The sequence below is a fragment of the Sturnira hondurensis genome, unplaced genomic scaffold (assembly GCF_014824575.4).
Source record: "Sturnira hondurensis isolate 20B ecotype Veracruz unplaced genomic scaffold, ASM1482457v3 Scaffold0000982, whole genome shotgun sequence".
NCBI classification, from domain to species: Eukaryota; Metazoa; Chordata; class Mammalia; order Chiroptera; family Phyllostomidae; genus Sturnira; species Sturnira hondurensis.
Window position 1 is genome coordinate 1,302,734 of NW_028073613.1, and position 19,252 is coordinate 1,321,985.

The 19,252-nt window shown below is 48.2% G+C and overlaps 1 protein-coding gene across 1 annotated transcript; it reads right to left on the bottom strand.

Annotated features, from left to right (window-relative positions):
* Positions 1-1,569: 1,569 nt before the first annotated feature.
* Positions 1,570-8,734, bottom strand: GJB1 (gap junction protein beta 1). The gene is made up of 2 exons (XM_037057948.1): positions 8,633-8,734; positions 1,570-3,071 (listed from the first exon to the last, which is right to left on the bottom strand). The coding sequence occupies exon 2, from the start codon at positions 3,053-3,055 to the stop codon at positions 2,204-2,206; it is 852 nt and encodes a 283-aa protein (XP_036913843.1). The 5' UTR covers positions 3,056-3,071; positions 8,633-8,734; the 3' UTR covers positions 1,570-2,203.
* Between the last annotated feature and the right edge of the window lie 10,518 nt (positions 8,735-19,252).

A 19,252-nucleotide genomic window follows, 5' to 3' on the forward strand; every position in this document is an offset into this window, starting at 1 on the left:
AGAAAGGAATGTATCTCTTTTAAGAGAGGGCAAAGCCCTCTCTCAGACTGCTGAATGTGGGGGAAAGGACTACTTACTTTCTCTTTTCTTTTTTTTAAGTTTTTAAAAAGATTTTTATTTATTTATTTTTAGATAAGGCAGAAGTGGGGGAGAAAGTGAGGGAGAGAAACATCAATATGTATGTGGTTGCCTCTCACATACCTCCAACCAGGCACCTGGCCCACAACCCAGGCGTGTGCCCTGACTGGGAATCAAACAGGTGACTCTGGTGTTCAATCCACTGAGCCACACAAGCCAAGGCTCTCTTTTCTTTTTTGAAGGAGGAACAGCCTCCAGTGAGGAAACCGTCCATGCTCTCTGTAGGAAGGAGAGACTGTTTCTAGAGCAGAGCAATTGTGATCAGATGTTCTCTTCCTTTCTACGCTTCCCACGTAGAGTCAGCACCCTCTGGGAGGGAGTGGCAAACCATTATTTTTTTTCCTGTTAGGAGGTAGGAAAGCTGAGGAGAGAAATTTGCCGTGGGGGAAACTTTTACTCTGAGAGGCCGGCCACAGGTGAGGCTGGGGAAGACTTTTCAGAATCCCTGAGGCACAACGTGTTTTAAGGGGGCTTAGAGATGTGTGAGGCCAGTTCTATTTGCTCACAAGGAAACTGAGGCTTGGGGAAGGCAATGCCTTGCTAAGAAGTAACAGCACCAGCACTAGAACCCAGCTTTGTCAAGTCCTAGCCTGGGGCTCGGCGCACCCCCCCAACAGCTGACATGGGGAGGGGAGTTCACCTGCCACTTAGGAGAGCGATACAGTTAAGGAGACTGTTGCTATGCTATGTTTGACCTGTGGTGGACACGTCTCTTGGGTGGGTGGCATCGATCCCTGTGGGGAGGGAACTGAGGAGGAGGGCAGAATTAGGGGCTAGGTCCAGATAAAAGGGGTCAAGGTCACTGCACAATTGGATGGGTGGCTTGCGGGGCATTAGATTGCCTAGAATGCTGAATTTCAGGCAACGGAGGGGACTGTTTCTCCCAGGAGTGCAGAGGAGGGAGCTTCACCAAGATACGGAGGAAATGTGTGCGCGCTCCTGCACAAGACCTGCAAAGTTTATCATTTCCTGTTTCTCCAGAGGGAGTTGGCATTTTCATCTTTTCAAAATCAGAGGAGGGGGCCCAAGGGAATTTTCTGAGCTGATGTTAATGTTTTCTAATATATTATGGTCACATTTACAAAACTGTACACAATTACCAAAACTCAACAAGCTGTGTAGTTAAAATGGATACAAAATAAACTCAGAGTAAGGGAGTGACTTAGACCCCAATAAAGCTGTTGTCAAAAAAAAACACAGAAAAACAAACCCCCAACAAGTCAAAACAACAGAAGCCAGGAGAGAACAGCTCAGGGTCTGGTTTTGCAGGCCAGGAGGGCGGTGGCTCCTTATTTGCAACTATGTCTTCCCAAATCCCTGCATCTTTAGCCCACTGCTTTCTTGATCAGCAACAGCCAAGGGCAGCTCTCCCTGGGGAGGTCGGAAGTTGCAGGAGAAAGAACTGGACAAACACACAAAACCACCTCTTCGTTTCCTGTAAAATCCTGTTTAATGTGTAACATTTCAGGCAGAGAGAGGCCTTGGGGAGTAGAGGCAGAGGCAGCCCAGCCCAACCCCCACTCCAATTTATCTGCCTGCTTCTTTCTCCCTCCCTAACTCCTCCACCCCAGACTCGTCCTCCTTTCCTTGAGGCCGCAAGCACTGCTCTTCCTTTCCTTGCTACCCTCCCTTCTCCACCCACAGGCCCACAGCACCCTCCCTGCACCACACTTGCTTGATTCCCTCTCCACTGATGTGACTGCAGAAACAGGATATCTGACAGCACAGGGTTAAGATTAGTTTCATCATTGGAGATGCTGTCAGAGCATCCTATGTCTTGTCCCCAGTGGTCCCAGGGAGATGGAGAGGGAAGAGGAAGGAGAACAGACCACAAGAGCTGCCCACACCCCCAATAACCTTGAGCACGGGCTTACGTGGCCTCAGGCTCCCCACCCCTTCAGCACCTCAGACAGAATGCCCCAGGGAGGACGGAGAGTTGGGAGGGAAGGGTGGTTTCGATGGAGCTCTCCTTGGCCGACAGCAGCCTGTGCACCAGAAAAGGAGAAGGGGGCACAGGCCCAGGGCAGAGTGTGAGGCGGGAAGGGACGTTGCCTGGTATGTGGCATCAGCAGGCAGAGCAACGGTCGCTCTTCTCAGCCAGCCCGGCCCCAGTGCCGGGGCTGCGTCGCAGTATGTCTTTCAGGGAGCCGTCCTGCTCACTCAGCAGCTTGTTGATCTCATTCTGCTTGTATTCAGGTGAGAGGCGGTGGCCAAAGCCTGAGCCCTTGCGGGAAGGCGGATTGGAACGTTGCCGGGCTCGGCGGGCACAGGCCCGGATGATGAGGTACACCACTTCAGCCACATTGAGGATGATGCAGATGCCGGAGGCCACCAGCATGAAGACGGTGAAGACTGTTTTCTCCGTGGGCCGGGACACGAAGCAGTCCACTGTGTTGGGGCAGGGGTAGATGTCACACTTGACGAGCCGCATCATGGCGTAGCCCGGGTAGAGCAGATAAAAGACATACATGAAGGCGGCCTCAAACAGCAGCCTGAAGACCACACTGATGACATAGGTCCACCACAGTGTCCCTGAGATGTGGAACTTGTGCCTCTTCACCTCCTCCATGTGGAGGGGGTCCCCATGGCCCTCAAGTCGCAGCATTTTCTTTTCTATGTGCTGCTGGTGAGCCACGTGCATGGCCACGAGGAGAGCTGGGGTGGAAACCAAGATGAGCTGCAGAGACCACAGACGCACATGGGAAATGGGGAAAAACTGGTCATAGCAGACGCTGTTGCAGCCGGGCTGGAGGGTGTTGCAGATGAAGGAAGACTTCTCATCACCCCACACACTCTCTGCAGCCACCACCAGCACCATGATTCTGAAGATGAAGATGACCGAGAGCCATACTCGTCCAATGGCGGTAGAATGCCGGTTCACGCCACTGAGCAAGGTGTACAAGCCCGTCCAGTTCATCCTGCCTCATTCACACCTGCAACACATGAGCCACAAAGCAAGCTGTCAGAGCTGGGCCAGAAGGCTGGTCACCATAACACCGCCTGACAGCCCCCAGCACTTTCAAGAGCCAGTGACAGGGAAGGAAAAAGGAGCCGTGGCTCTCCTCATCACCCCATCTCCCTTGCGAGGCACTTCTCTTCCTCTTCCTCCTCTGCTTCCTCCTCCTCCTCACTCACTCACTCCACTCGCCTTCCCTGAGCCCCATCTCCCTGTTTTCCTTTCACCCAGCATTCTTTCCTCTCTAGCCCCTTTCTTTGCCACGCCCATCTCTTTCTGCCTTTAGACGTCCTCTTTAGCTCCCCATCCTCCAGCTCCTTAACTCTGGACCTGGGGCAGACCCAAACAGCCCTGTTACCTTGGGGAGTGCCTATCCCTGAGGCCACCCAGACAGGTCCCCTATGGTCTCATGTCTGCCGGGGGAGTGGTCCCTGGGTCCGCGCCTGCGTCCCAATTCATCACCGCCCGGTGCTGGGGAGTCATATGCTGCTTTATACCCAGTGTCTGCACAATGGGACCTTTGTGGGGCTCTGAACAACGCCCTTTAGAATTCAGATCAAATGCCCTGACTTCCGCCCACCCTACACACAGAGCACTTGTGTCCCAGCGCCGGACACCCAGCCTGCACCCACCTGTTCTGTGCCCGCCCGGTCCATCGCCGCACCCGCCCCATAGCCCCACCAGGAGAATGGCCACGGTGGAGGGGGAGGAGATGGAACAAAGACAGGTACATGCAAGAGGGGATCCGAGGGAACCAGGACGCTCTTTGGGGAGGTCCTTCCCCTTGACCCTCCTGGAAACTTAGGGTCTGTGGGATTTTTCCTAGGCTTAGATCCCTTCCAGGGTATGGGTGAGCTAGAGGAGAAGAAAGGGAGCTCATAGTTATCAAGCCAGGAACTGTGTTAGGTGTTTTCCCATGCATTCTTTCTTTTGATCCACTTAGCTAGCCTCTAAGGAATGTTACCCTACTCTTTCCAGATGAGGAATCTACAGCTCAGATAAGTTAAGTCACTCACTCAAGGGCACGCAGCCTGAAAGTGTAGAGGAAGATGAAACACCAAAGGAGTTGAAGGAGAAGTCAGGGTTCTTTCCGTAGTATATACTTGTGCTTTTGCAGGTGGTGGCAGCAAAAGCCAAGGCTAGCGGATCGCAACAGCAGCAGCAGCAACAGACAAGGTTAATGCTACCCATAAAAAGTACAAGCAACATGGACGTTGTCGACCTGTGGGTAGATTCCAAATCCAGTGTCATGGGGCATACTGTGACCATCCCTCCTTGGGCTTCCGGAGAGGGAACCCGCACAGAGGGTGGGCAGATGGGCACGTGGTGAGAGAGAGTAAGCCGGGAAGAGAAAGAAAGAGTTAAGCAATCAAATAGAAAGTTAGAAGATGGAATCTTGGTTCTGCACCTTATAAGGCCTTGGACTGGTGACTGAACTTCTCTGGGCCTGCTTGCTTATTTACAAATGGCCTTAATGTCCAGGGTTATTGTGAGATTCAATGAAGCAACTCACAGAAGTTCTTAGCCCAGCTCCACTTTCACAGTAGCTGATCAAGGGGAGTAAGAACCTTACAAGGAAGAAAAAGCAATGTGCTTTTGGGGGACTAAGTGGGCCGCCAAACCCAATATCCGTTTTTTTTTTCCTTCCCAATTCTGTTGTTGACCTGTGGTGTCCATCTGAATAGAACAGGCTGTTCCTTTGCTGCCCTGCCTCCAATGTCTAATGTACACTGTGACCTCCTGGTTTCTCAAGCTTGCCAATTGCTCTAGGGGAAGAAATGCTCTCTAGCTCTTAGACAGGCAAGAAGGCCTCCCCCTACCTCCCACCACTTCAGCCATTAAGTTGTAGGGAGGTCATGTTAGAAGCAGGGAAGTAGATGTAAGGGGAACACAGGCCTGTACTTGTAGGAAATGCAGGGCATTTCCTGTCCCCAGTGCAGGGGCAGTAGTTGTGGAAAAGCCCCATCTCCAGTTCTGAGTGGTTCTCTCTGTTCCAGGGGGAAAGGGGTGGGGTATTGGCAAACTGCAAAAGTTGAGGAATGGGATGAAAGGGACTAGGGAATGAAGAGATGGTCCATAGGACATAGATTGCTTTTCTGAACGAAGTTTCTTCACTTGACTTAAAAAATGATTAGTGAGTTTCCCTGGCTGGTGTGGCTCAGTGGATTCAGCACCAACCTGCCAACCAAAGGGTCACCAGTTCGATTCCCAGTCTAGAGCACATGCCTCGGTTTTGGGCCAGGTCCCCCGTGGGTGCAAGAGGCAACCACACATTGATGTTTCTCTCCCTCTCTTCCCCTCTGTCTAAAAATAAATAAATAAAATATTTTAAAACAGGAGATTAGTGAGTTTATGCTGTGGGCCTAAGGCAGCATGGGGAAGCAGGAACATGGGGGCCTTTTCCCCTAAGCCTAGGGTTCTGAAGGCTTGCTACAGGAGGCACCACAGTTCGCTGTAAAGAAATGTTTCGTCTCGTGAGATGTTAGATTCAAGCACGTGTGATCAAGGAACACTGAGAAGAATTGTTTACTGAGTACCGGGTATGTGCCAGATCCTTTGCACGCGCACTATTTCCTGTAAAACTCAGAACAACCCCGCCAGGTAGGTGTTGCTTTGAATGATGAGGCAATTGCCATAAAGAAAAGTGAAGGGAGAGCCCTGAGCAGTGTCAGGGCTCAACTCTGTGGGAGTTGTCCCCCAGAGCAAGGGTCACCGGTTGTATTCCCAGTCAGGGCACAAGCCTGGGGTGCAGGTTTGGACTCCAGCTGGGGTACCTGCAAGAGGCAACTGGTCAATGTTTCTCTCCCTCCCTCTCTTTCTCCTTCCCTTTCCCTTTTTCTAAAAATAAATAAATAAAAAATTTTTTAAAGAAAGGTGAAGGGATTTGTACAAGGGTCACAAGGGCGGCACAGTTAGCACATGACCGAGCTGGGATGTGAGCCAGGCCAAGTCAACTCCAGAACCCATACTCTGTCCTATAAAGCTCTACTGCTTTTGCTTGCAATTATAATTTTCTTTCTGTGTTTTTAGAAACGGGGACATTCAGAAGCAGCCTGGCTTTTATTGTCCTGTGGTTCCTTCTCCCCCTTGTCTATCAACTGACAACTCTTTCCCTCTCCTCCCTTCCCAGGCCTTTCCACTGCATCCTGATTTCGTTTGGTTTTCCCTTCCTTAGCATTGTTGCACTGCTCATTCAAACCCCAAAGCAAGCTTCAGCTATTCTCTTCTCTCTGTTCCTCGTGGTGCCCCACAAGCAGCCTGGCCACCTCTGAGTTTCTAGGTTCTTATAGCTTCCAGCTTCTCCTCTTCTTGAGTCCTCTGGGCCATAGCCAGTAGCTCCTCTGGAGCCCCTAAGGACCCTTGTGTGGGCACTTGGGTCTCCAAGTTTTGCTTTCCCACTTGGAAGGAAAGTTGATCCTTATGTCAACATTGTACCTCAAGGTTTTAAAAAAAACCATTCAGGAGAGTGACTTGATTTTGAAATCCAAACTCTTGGTGTGACTTTGGGTGAAAGTCCAATATTGATATGCATTGCATTGCTCCGGGCGTGTCTTCCGTCGTTGTGGTTAATAAGACAAGACTTCTCTGGCCACGTCAGGCTCTGGCCTTGTTCTCAAATTCAGATTCGCCCAAATGCTCAAGCACAGTTCAAAATCGGGAGACTGCCCTTTGTCCTTACATCGGTCCTGCAATATTGTCCCCACTTTTCAGGCAAGGAAGTTGAGGCTCAGGGAAGTTAAGTAACTTGGGTTAGTGACAACTGCTCTGCTGCTAAATGGGAGTCAAGTTTCCAGCTTATTTTCCTGGCGTCTCAAAGCCTTTGTACGTACATTGCACTACCTTTGGCAGCCTCTGTTCCTTTAAAGACTTTGTATTCTGTGACCGGGCCCGCAAGTCAAAATCTTGTACTCCTTCCCACATGTGCTTGTATGTGTGGGTGCCTGCATACACACACACATAAGCATGTGCTCACACACACACACATGCGCATGCACCTTCATCAAGTCCCTCTCTTTCTCCCCTTCCCTCCCCACCCCTCCTTTCAACTACAGGAAATCCTTGTGTTTTCTCAGTTTGGTAAAGAGGAGACTGGCTGGGCCGAATGAGGTTATGCTCAGCCTCGAACTCCACACTTCCCCGGCTTCCCCATCATTTCACAGGCAGCTTTTGGCCAGGTGAGGACAGGGGGCTTTCTGTAAGATTCACTTCTGAATTTCGGGCTGCCTTCATGAATTTGGCATGGCTAAGGCCAAACTCCTCCAGCCCTCCTCCTCTTCCCCTGCTTCTCTTCCCTGACTCAGTCCTGCGCTTCCACAGCCCCTCAGTCATTGCCTTGTCCCCTCTACCCTGCCATATGTATTCTATGGCTAGGCCTGGGTCAGGGCCAGTGTAGCTCATTCCGAATTTCTCCTTTTCTCACTCTGCCACAGTCTGTTCATAGAACCCCTGCTACTTTCAGCTTCCTCACTGATTCACCACTGGACCTTTACCTTCTTTCTCCTCCATCAACCACATGACTTTCTGTGTCTCTCTCTATTTTGGCGTATTAGCACAGCCACCTTTTATGGAATACTTAGTGTGTGCCAGAGTGGTGGGTTTATTAACTTTCATCCTCACAGCAGCCCTGGGAGCTACGGGGTATTTATTGTCATCAGTTCACACATAAGGCAAAGGAGCCTTACAGAAGCTGAACAACTTCTCACGCAGCTGGTAAGCAAGTGCTGGAACTCCTGTTAGGATTCATGTCGGTCCCTCACCAAAGCCTGGGCCCCTTCCCCATTGCTCGGCTGCATCCACATCTATTTTCTGTCCATTCAAATCCCTTTCTTGTCTCTATTCTCCCCTTGTGTCATTTTCTAAGTCCCTGCATTCTGCCATGCCATTCCCAACAGCTGGAAAACTTTCAGACAGCTGGAAGGCTCCCCCTCCTTTAGATAGCCAAATCATCATTTGCTCCAAGCTCTGCTTAAGTCTGCCTGCCTCCTGCAAAACGATGGCAATGCAGGCTCGCAAATCTCAGCCCTGTTGGCTGGCCCTCTGCACATACTGAGTGCAGTGTATTTATCTGCCTGCAGCCCCTGTGCTGGTTGCATGGCTGGTTTACCTTCCAATCAGGGAAGGAAAAGAGCACCTGGAAGTGCCCCGCGGTCTCACTGAACCTTAGCCCTCTGTGGCAGAAAATGCTTTAAAGAGATAAACGTGGCCAACCGGTACCAGAGGGCCCCTCAAGTCCTCCTGGGAATTCAGCTCTTTGTGGATGAGGGGCATCCTTGGCTGGGGAAAAAGACTTGGGGGAGAAATGACTTGGAACATGGAAAGAAGAGAAGAGTTGGGGGCTACAAAGAGAGGCTAAGCAAGCCTGCCACCTGGCAGGAGGGGCCTCCCTCCTGGTCAGAGGGCAGTAAAGGAAGGATCTAAGTGGCTGAAAGCCAAGGCCAAGAGAAGACAAGACTCAGACCTCTCCCCAGCCCCCATTCCTGTTCCCTGTGCCACACCAGCATCCGCTTGTCCACCTCTCTCAGCCCCCAGCTTCCTCACCTGGCTGCTGCTGCTGCTCTTTCCCAGGAATGTCTGCAGACGTGTCTGCACTATGCTACCAGGTAGTCAGTCCAGCCCAGGGGAGGGGCAAAGAACCCAGGGCCTGGCCACACTGGCTCAAGGCCCAAGACAAACATTAACCAGCCCCACTTCCTCTCATGCACAATTATTAAGTAAGACTAATCCCTTGAGCTTCCAATGGGTTTGGATAGTCAGATCACATAGCCTGGAGTTACTACCCTGTCCCAGAGGGACAGAGGCATCGTTGTCACCCACGTGCCCACATTTAGCCCATCTCATCTGGGAGATTGAACTGCATGGACCTGGGCTCATCGACAGCCCTCAGCCTTCCCCAACCCCTGGCCACAGGTAGACTGTGTGTACTGGCAAGCTGCAGACAGGGTTCCTGTGCTCCCTTAAACCCTTATAGCTCCCAACCTTTAAAGGGATATGGCTCTGGGGGTGGGGGGAAAGGTATGGGCAGTGCTTACTGGCACTTTGAGATCCAGGCAAGGATGACACTACTTCCCTCACCTTGCAGTACCCGATGTTCTTTGACTCTCTGCCTATTGACCCTGTCTTAAGTGGGTGGGGATGGACCCAAGCATTCCCAAATCTACCCTAGAGCCCTGAAACCACTTCAAAATGCTCTCCTACCCTCGGGGCAAAGGCAATTGGACTGCAGTGCATACCAAGCAACAGATCTTGGCAATCATTAAAGCAAACAAAGAATGTCAACCATTAACTGTGGGATCAGTGCAGTTTGAAGGAAGATTGTACCTGAAGACCCTGCTAATTCTGTGGCCTGAATGGCAGCAAAGAAGTAAGTGAAGTCAGCAGAAATTTGTTCCCTACCTTGTGTATGCCATCTCACCTCAAGCTCACTGCTGGGAAGAGAGCCAGAGCCTCAGCTTCCCTGGGCCAAACCTAGGCATGTGAGTACATCACTTGGGGAGTCTTTACTGGACATCTACTGGGTACTCAGTACTGGATACATGGTAGTCAGTACTGGATACATGCTGGGGACAGGTGGCAGAAGAGGGGAAATCGTCCTAATTCTTCTCTTTTATTTTCTATCCTCACCTCTTGATTTTAGAGAGAGGGGAAGAGAAGGAGAGAGAGGGCGGGGAGAGAAACATTGATATGAGAGAGAAACATTGATTGGTTGCCTCTCACATATGACCTGACCAGAGACTGAACCCACAATGTATGCATATACTCTGACCCAGCATCAAACCCACAATCCTCTGGTTTAGGGGATGATGCTGTAACCAACTAAGCCACACCGGCCAGGGACCCAACTGTTTTTAAGGCAACATACAAAGTAATTTGCAAATATTACTTTATTTGATCATCAAATTAACCCTATGCTGCAGGCATTATTAGTACTTCCCATCTTACTGAGGAATTAAGGCACACAGAGATTTTCATAATAGAAGTCACCCAGCTAGTAAGTAACAAAGCTAGATTTAAACCCAGGCAGTCTGGCTCCAGAACCTGCTCCACTACCTCACAGCTGATGAGCTCTACAGATCCCACTGAGAATCTGAGTAAGAACTGGTCCCTGATTCTAGAAGATTCTAAGCTAGCACGAGAAATGAGACATGTACCTTTAAAAAAGGACCCAAAAGCAATGGACATTTATTCCTCTTAAAAAAAAAAGACTTTATTTCTTTTTAGTGAGAGAGGAAGGGAGGGGAAAAGAGAGGGAGAGAAACATTGATGTTGAGAGATACACGAATCAGTTGCCTTTCATGCGCCACCTACTGGGGACCTGGCCCACCACCCAGGCATGTGCCCTGACTGAATGTCAACCAGCAACCTTTTGGTTTGCATGCTGGCACTCAGTCTGCTGAGCCACACCAGCTGGAACTGTTCCTCAATTTTTGCGAAAGAATGTAAACATGCATTTGAAAGAACCTGATGGCTAGTGGACACTAGCCATAGCCTTCAGGCTGATCCAGCTTACAATTACATTAGGAGAAGGAGGGCAAAAAGGTAACTTGCCTAGTTCACACAAATAATATTTCTGGCAAATACAGTTGTTTACAAGTTTCAAACTATATTTTCCTAGAGTCAAGGGAAGACTTCGAAAAGCCACATACAGTAAAATTGAAAATTGGGCAAACATCCTGCAGTGTTAGAGATGTGTACCTTTCTATCTGCAACAGGAGAGTATGTCCTAAATGCTATCTGTAGATAGGAGGTGCCAGACAGCATTCACTTGGAGAAGAAGAAGTTAGGTTTCATGGAAGAGGCAGAGCCGGGTTCGACCATGAAGGAGATGGAAGGCCAAACTTTCCGGGTGACAGAAAGCTGTGAGATGTGTTTGGGAATGGTGGGCAGACCTGTTTGACCAGAAAAGAGAGCTCCTACAGCAGAGCTCCTCGAAAAGGAAGCTACGGGCCAATGTCAGTGTGTACTTATTGTTCCTTGGAGTTCTGGCATGGGTTCTTTAGGGTGATTGCAGTTCTAAGCTACAGGAAGTCTATTTGAATAGTCTGTAGCTGTAAAAAAAAATGTTGGTAGAATTGACTTGTCCTCTGCCTGTTTACTGCTACTTGAACTCATCTTGTTGATGAAGTATTGATCCTTCAAGAGAGAGAGGAAAGGTGAGTAGAGAGAAGGGAGGGCATGAGAGGGAAAAGTCTGGCGGGAAATGGAGGGAAGAAGGGGAAAACTACTACCCTGAGCCATGTAAATCTACTTACTCCTGGTAAGCAGCTAAAATCAGCCTCTGCCCTTCCCCTGGCTGGTGTTGCTCAGTGGGTTGCACACCAGCCTACAAACCAAAGGATCTCGGTTCGATTCCCAGTCAGGGCACATGCCTGGGTTGTGGGCCAGGTCCCCAGTTGGGAGCATGTGAGAGGCAACCACACATCGATGTTTCTCTCCTTCTCTTTCTCCCTGCCTTTCCCTCTCTCTAAAAATAAGTAAATAAAATCTTTTTTGAAAAGATTTTATATATCTTTAGAGGGGAAGGGAAGGAGAGAGGGAGAGAAACATCAATGTATGGTTGCCTCTCATGTGTCCTCTGCTGGGAAATGGCCTGCAACCCAGGCATGTGCCCCAGCTGGGAATCAAACCGTGATCGTCTGGTTCTCAGGCCCGCGCTCAATCCACTGAGCTACACCAGCCAGGGCTAAAATCTTTAAAAAAATAATAAAATCGGCCTCTGCCTTGAATCCTAAGCAGACTTGCTTCTTACCATGGATGCTTTGGGGGAGTATTGGAAGGTTTTATATCAGGCTGCTTATTTCCTTGGATTCTCTTGGATTCTCTCAGGGAGACCTTCATTAGATCTTGACACATACATAAGAGGCACTAAACATGGCTCAAACATCAGCCCTAACAAGGGCTTTCCCCATTCTTGTTCCACCCAGGACCAATACAGCACGTCTTGCCAGTGACATCATTGCAGTTCAGAGTTCAGACCCCATCCACAGAATCAATCCGCAGGCTGGTGGGAACTCTGCTCATGACATCACAGCAATCTTGAGGCTTCCTCACGTGGTACGCAGCAGCACAGCCTCGCATGTGGAGTCCATCCTGCAGCCCATCCCTGGGCCTCATCATCGAGCAAAATGTGGCATTGTGTATGCCTTTGATCAATGAGACAGCATTGCTGTACGACTCAGAAATCAAAGTGGACAGCTTCCAATATAAATGGTGCTTAAGACACACAGGCAAAACCTCTTCCCAAGTGGGTCCATAAGATGAAGGAAGTGGGGAATCATGAGTGTCTGCAGAGCATTTCAAATGTCCCCACCCAAGCTCAGGCTGTGGATGGTTGTGCAAACTCAAGCTGTATGTAAGGGCTGCTAAGGGAAAGATGGAGGTGGCCCTGTATTCATAATTGATCATTGGCTTTCACAAATCCTTTTCAAGAAGATACATAATTATATGAATGGGTCTGTGTCCCATTCATATAGGAATTCCCATGTAGGAATTCGTACTCTTAGAAGAAGTCAGCTAGAGGGAGTTAATATTTTTCCGAGTGGTTTCTCAAGTACTGTACTCAGTGTGCCAATTCACCTGACAGTTAAGCATATACCCTTTGCTTTAAGGACAGTTTGGAGTGGGGACCAAAACCAAAGTGCTTTCAGCACTCTCCAAACTTAATTGTATGAAATATCCTAAAACCTGCCCTGCATACTCAGGATGGTACATTTATTCTACCAAGAGTAAAATGCGAAGGTGAGGCAGTGCTTTTGGAGCTTATAGATTTCCGGGGAAGAAGAGCCGTCAGCAGCACCATATCCACTCCGTGCAATTTGGAATTCATTTGGCCTCTGTTTTTGTGTTTTATGAAGACTTTAATTCCTGGGCCTTGAGGAATGACATTCTATTTCACTGATGTCTGACCACTGTACCAACAGAGGGTATGCTTGCAAAAGGTTCCAGAAAGTTTGACACCCTTTCACTAGACCAGGTGGCCAAGTGAAAAAAAGTGAAATGGAAAATTGGAACCCTTGGGCCACTGTCTTTTTTTTTTACAGATTTTATTTATTTATTTTTACAAAGAAAGAAAGGGAGGGAGAAAGAGAGGGAGAGAAACATCAGTGTGTGGTTGCTTCTTCCATGTCACCTACTGGGAACCTGGCCTGAAACCCAGGCATGTGCTCTGACTGGGAATCGAACCAGGGACCTTTGGGTTTGTAGGTCAGCACTCAATCCACTAAGCCACACCAGCCAGGGCCAGGGTACTGTCTTAATGTTGCTTTTATTCAGCCAATACACTTTGGTGACTGCTTCCTGATCATTGTGCTCTGCAGTGCATAGCACACTGTAAGGCCTCAGGAGTGGCATGGAGGTCAAAAGTTCCCAGGTTGAATCTAATCCCGGACTTTCACCTAAGGGGACTAGAGGTAGCATGGTTGGGGTGAATAATCAGAGGGGAGTCTGGGTCAGCACTGCCAGATCGACGCTTTGGGGAGTTTCAAATGGATGACACACCCTGAAGGCCAAGGCTTCATCTCCCATTCACCACTCATACATAGGACGTGTGGTGGGAAACACAAGCAATATTTCTCCTACTCCACCTGCCCAGCCAGCCCTACTGCACATTAGAGGACTGAGTTCTAGGCCCATTCACATCTGTGAAATCACAAACTTCATTGTCTTCTGCCTGAAGAGCCTTACCTCCCTGTTAACACACATCCATCCTTCCTGTCAGAGACAGGGAGCCAGAGTATGCGCTCCATGGATTCCTGGACTGACCCACCAACGTGGATTCTGGAACCTGGTCCAGGGGGAGAGCACTGGGCCAAAGGGGCCCCCACGAGAGCTTGACTCTAACCATAACACCTTGTGTCTCTCAGAGAGCCAACTCAGCCCCAGCCCCAGCCAATACAACAGTGGGTGTGTGTCAAGGGGAAGATAGGATATCCTGTATATCTTCTTTAAACTGCCAAATCAGTCTCTGCAAGAGGCTCTGAGTGCTCTATGAAAAGAGGAACTCTAATACATCTTTATTCTTCATAGCCTTCATTCTAACTAACCTGCTTTCCTTAACCCGATCCTTGGGCCCGAACAGGACAATCCTGTTGCCAAGCCTCCCAGACAAAGATTTTGTCTCCCTCCTTCTGTTCCCATTTTCATCTTGCTTTTTGTTTAAAGATCATGGACACTGGATGTTGTGGCTCAGTGGATTGAGTGCCAGCTTGTGAACCAAGTGGTGGCTGGTTCGATTCCCAGTCGGGGCCCATGCCTGGGTTGCAGTCTAGGTCTCCAGTTTGGTGCGTGCGAGAGGCAACCACACATGAATGGTTCTCTCTCTTTCTCCCTTTCTTCCCCTGTGTCTAAAAATAAGTAAATAAAATCCTTTAAGATTATGGTTCTCCTCTCTGGCTTTTCTGCCCTTCACCTCCTCAAGTGAAAACCAATTGTAGTTGGATGCCCCCGGGGATCCTCCTCCCTCTGCTTACTCCAAAGGCAGACACACCCACCACAAGGATTCCACAATCTGTAGAGCCTCTGCTTCGGACATAAAGAGCTTCAGATCCTCTGAAGAAGCCTCCATTTGGGTTACGTTCCGTGCCCGGCCAAAAGAAAAAGGTGATGGACCTGCTTCACTATCTCTTAGAAAGTGAGTCTTTGGTGGCATTGCGTTCCTCATCATGAGGACATGTTTCAGAATGTCAAACAGTTACTGGTTCCTGAATCTGAGTTAGTGCTTTACAATAAACATTAACTTCTCTTTCTCACCGCTGACATTTCATCTCACTGTGTCAGGGCTTGGTCAAGCCATAAAAGGCACTGATGTGGGCATTATTCCTAGAGAACAACATTGTCTGTAGAACTGAGCTACACACCTTGATAAAGAAGCTGTGACTGTTATCACATGAACCCCAAGAACTTCCACAACAATTTCATCCTCATCACAAGGCTTTTTGGGGGGAAGGGGCTCTTTTTAAGGATTAAACCTAACTCTAAATTATGTAGATATATATGTAATATTGGAGAATTTTGCTCAGTTTTAATGATGATAGGTTTGTCTCAGACCCCAGAAGAGCAATTTCTGATGTGGATTCCTTGAGCTGGCTGCTGTTTCTAATGCCACTGTGTGCTGTAACCCCTTGGAATGAAATTCTGCATGTCAGAAGACCTTTATAACCCATCTTTCATCAAGATACTCAAAGCTGCCCTGGCTGGTGTAGCTCAGTGGATTGAGCGCGGGCCTGTGAACCAGAGGATCGCGGTTCAATTCCCAGTCAGGGCACATGCCTGGGTTGCAGGCCGGTTCCTTGCAGGCCAACTACCAGCAGGGGATGCACGAAAGGCAACCATACATTGATGTTTCTCTCCCTCTCTCCTTCCCCTCTAAATATAAATAAATAAATAAAAATTAAAAAAATACAATAAAAAAAGATACTCAAAGCCACCAGATATAGTGTGAAATAAACTGGATGGTATCTTTTTTTTTAAATATTTTATTTATTTATCTTTAGAGGGGAAGGGAAGGAGAGAGGGAGAGAAACATCAATGTATGGTTGCCTTTCGTGCGTCCCCTGCTGGGAGTTGGCCTGCAGGGAACCAGTCTGCAACCCAGGCATGTGCCCTGACTGGGAATCGAACCACGATCGTCTGGTTCACAGGCCCGCACTCAATCCACTGAGCTACACCAGCCAGTGGATGGTATCTTATATGGGGCCCCTGCTCCATCTCTTTTCCTTCTTAAAACAAGTTTTTGAAAAATATGCCTACATTTGCTGTTTACACTTCTTCATCACCCATTCACTCTTCAGTTTCACTCCAATCTGGCTTCTACCCCTACTCTGTGCTGCACTGAAACTCTTTTCAGCAAGATCATTTTGTTGTTGAAGTGAGTGGACATTTCTCAGAATAAGGCATACTGATTCTGAGGTGTTTGACTCACTTGACCACTCCCACTTTCTGGAAACATCCTCCTCCTTTGATATTTTTACTTTAAAAAATTTAAAAAGATTTTATTTATTTAGTTTTAGAGAGCAGAGAAAGGAGGGAGAGAAACCTCCACATGCAGTTGCCTCTCACGCGCTCCCTACTGGGGACCTGGCTCGGAAACCCAGGCAGGTGCCCTGACTGGGAATCTAATCTGTGACCCTTTGGTTCACAGGCTGGCACTCAATCCACTGAGCTACAGCATCCAGGGAATCCTTTTTTTAAGAAAACATTATTTATTTACTTTTAGAGAAGGAGTAAGAGAGGGAGAGAAACATTGAAGCCCAAAAGATACATCAATCAAGTGCCTCTCATACCCACCCCCAACTGGGGACCTGGCCTGCAACCCAGGCATGTGCCCTGACTGGGAATCGAACTGGCAGTATTTCAGTCTTCAGAGTGGCACTCAATCCACTGAGCCACACCAGCCAGGGCTTGTGCTGGGGACTTTTAATGCCTACTCTCTCAGTAACTTTCAGATTTTCAGTACAACACCACTAACCTCACCTACCATGCTGTATGTTACATCTCCCTGATTTGTACCTTTTAACTCCCTCCACCCACTTTGCCTACCTTCCACTCACCATCTGTGAACCACCAACGTGTTCTCTGCAATACATATTATTTTATATCCTCTCTCACTGGCCATTATAGCATGACCATTTTTAAATGTCACAAAATCTTTCTCTAAAACAAGGTTTCAGATGCCTACATCATCTCCTTTAATTTTTGCTATACTTTACTGGGTCACTCACGTCTCTGACTGCCCATGCTTAACTCTTCCTCTGCCCCTCAAATGTTGACGTTCCTCAGAGTTCCATTCTATCTGTCCTTACCCCTTCTCGAACTCTCCTAGAGCAGTCCCGTCCACTCCCACGGCTTCAGCTACTGAGAGTTTCAATGAAATGTATACTCCCAAACCTGCTGTTCCTCCAATGGTTCCCTTATCCCAGTGAATGGTATTATATCCATCCAATTACCCAAACCAAAAACCTGGGGAGTTGGCATTAGCTTCCTTGTCTTGCTTACCCTCCTACCACTCAATAAATAACTAAACCCTGTAAGGTTTTTAAAACTCAAATATAAGGAGTCAGAAGTGTTCGTGGATTTTTAAAAATATTTTATTTAGTTACTTTTTAGAGAGAGGGGAAGGAAGGGAGAAAAGGAGAAAAACATCAGTTTGTGGTTGCCTTTCGCATGCTCCCAACTGGGGACATGGTCCACACAACTCAGGCATGTGCCCTGACTGGGAATTGAACCAGCAACCTTTTGGTTTGCAGGCCTGTGCTCAATCCACTGAGCTACACCAGCCAGGGCAAAATCTTGTAAGTTTTACCTCATCATATCTTCTTTTCTATATATATATTTAGATTTGTATTTATTTTTAGAGAGAAAGGAAGGGAAGGAGAAAGAGAGAAACATCCATGTGTGGTTGCCTCTCATTCACCCCCTACTGGGGACCTGGCCCACAACCCAGGCATGTGTCCTGACTGGGAATCAAACCAGTGACCCTTTGGTTCCCAGGTCTATGCTCAATCTACTGAGCTACACCAGCCAGGACACCTTGGCATATCTTCTGACTCTTTCCTATTCCACTTCTACTGCTCTAGTACAGACTCTGATAATTTTACAATTGAACTACTAAACCAGTTTCCTGTCTCCATAGCCCCATTCATGGCCTCTTCCCATCCATTCTCCAAACTTTCTTCAGTGATCTTTCTAAAATGTATATCTGATCATGTCACTTCCCTGCTTAAAACCCTCCATTGGCTCCTAACTGCCTTCAGGGTAAAATCTGCGTATAACACCTTTTCTCTATTTCTTTATCAACTTTTCTTCATTCTTTAAAACTTAACTCAGATAGTCTGCCGTTTACATACAAAGGCTAAGGAGTAGTGAGACATAACCAGTGCTTTTTGTGCTAAGTTCAGGAGTTTGTGTTTTATTCCCTCCATTTTCTCTATCCTTTCATTTCTCCTCTGCGCTGTATATCTCTGAGATAGCCTTTATCTCAGCCCATCATATTGTCTGTTTTCTCATGTGTCTCTTCCATTAGAATACTACTTTGGGCCAGCCAAGATGGAGGCATAGGTGGAAACACTGTGCCTCCTTGCACAACCAAGTTTAAAGACAACAAAGTTTTAGTAACAAAAATGCAGCCAAAACACAGAAAATTGAACTATATGGAAGTCCGACAACAACGAACCATTCAGCCAGACTGGTAAGAGGGGCGGAGCCAGTGGCTGGCGGAGTGGGGTTGCTCAGGAAAACTCTGCAAGACCGACCCAGGTGTGCAGGCGGCGGTTGGCAGATCCCAGGTGTGGGGTGGCAATGGGCAAACCCAGTGAGGGCGCAAGGCAGCAGGTTGATCACAGTCACACATTCGCGCGCAGATAAACCAGGTGAAGGAGCGAGCAATGAGACAGACCGTGCAGGCCCCAGCAGCGGGAAGCAGCAGAGGGGACCGCCATTGTCCCTCTTTGACCCCGCCCCCACATACAAGCGTCACAACCCAGCCACTGAATTGCCCCGCCCTGGTGAACACCTAGGGCTCTGCCCCTCATACATAACAGGCACGGACAGACCAGAATGTTATGGCTCAAGAACTCAAAGCCCCAGAGCCAATAACTCTAAGCAACAAAGAAACAGCCAACCTATCAGATGCACAGTTCAAAACACTGGTGATCAGGATGCTCACAGAACTGGTTGATTTTAGTCACAAATTAGAGGAAGAAATGAAGGCTAAACTAATTGAAATGAAGGGAAATGCACAGGGAACCAATAGTGAGGGAAACTGGGACTCAAATCAAGGGAGTGGACCAGAAGGAAGAAAGAAACAACCAAACAGAAAAGTATAAAGAAACAAGAATTCAAAAAAATGAGGAGAGGCTTAGGAATCTTCAGGAAATATTTAAACATTCCAACATCTGAATTATAGGGGTACCAAAAGGGGAAGAGGAAGAGTGACAAGTGGAAAAATTATTTGAACAAATAATAAAGGAGAACTTCCCCAATCTGGCAAAGGAAATAGACTTCCAGGAAGTCCAGGAAGCTCAGAGAGTCCCAAGAAGTTGGACCCAAGAAGGAACACACCAAGGCACATTATAATTACATTAGCCAAGACCAAAATGAAGGAGAGAATCCTAGAAGCAGCGAGAGATAAGGGGACAGTCACCTACAAAGGAGTTCCCATCAGAC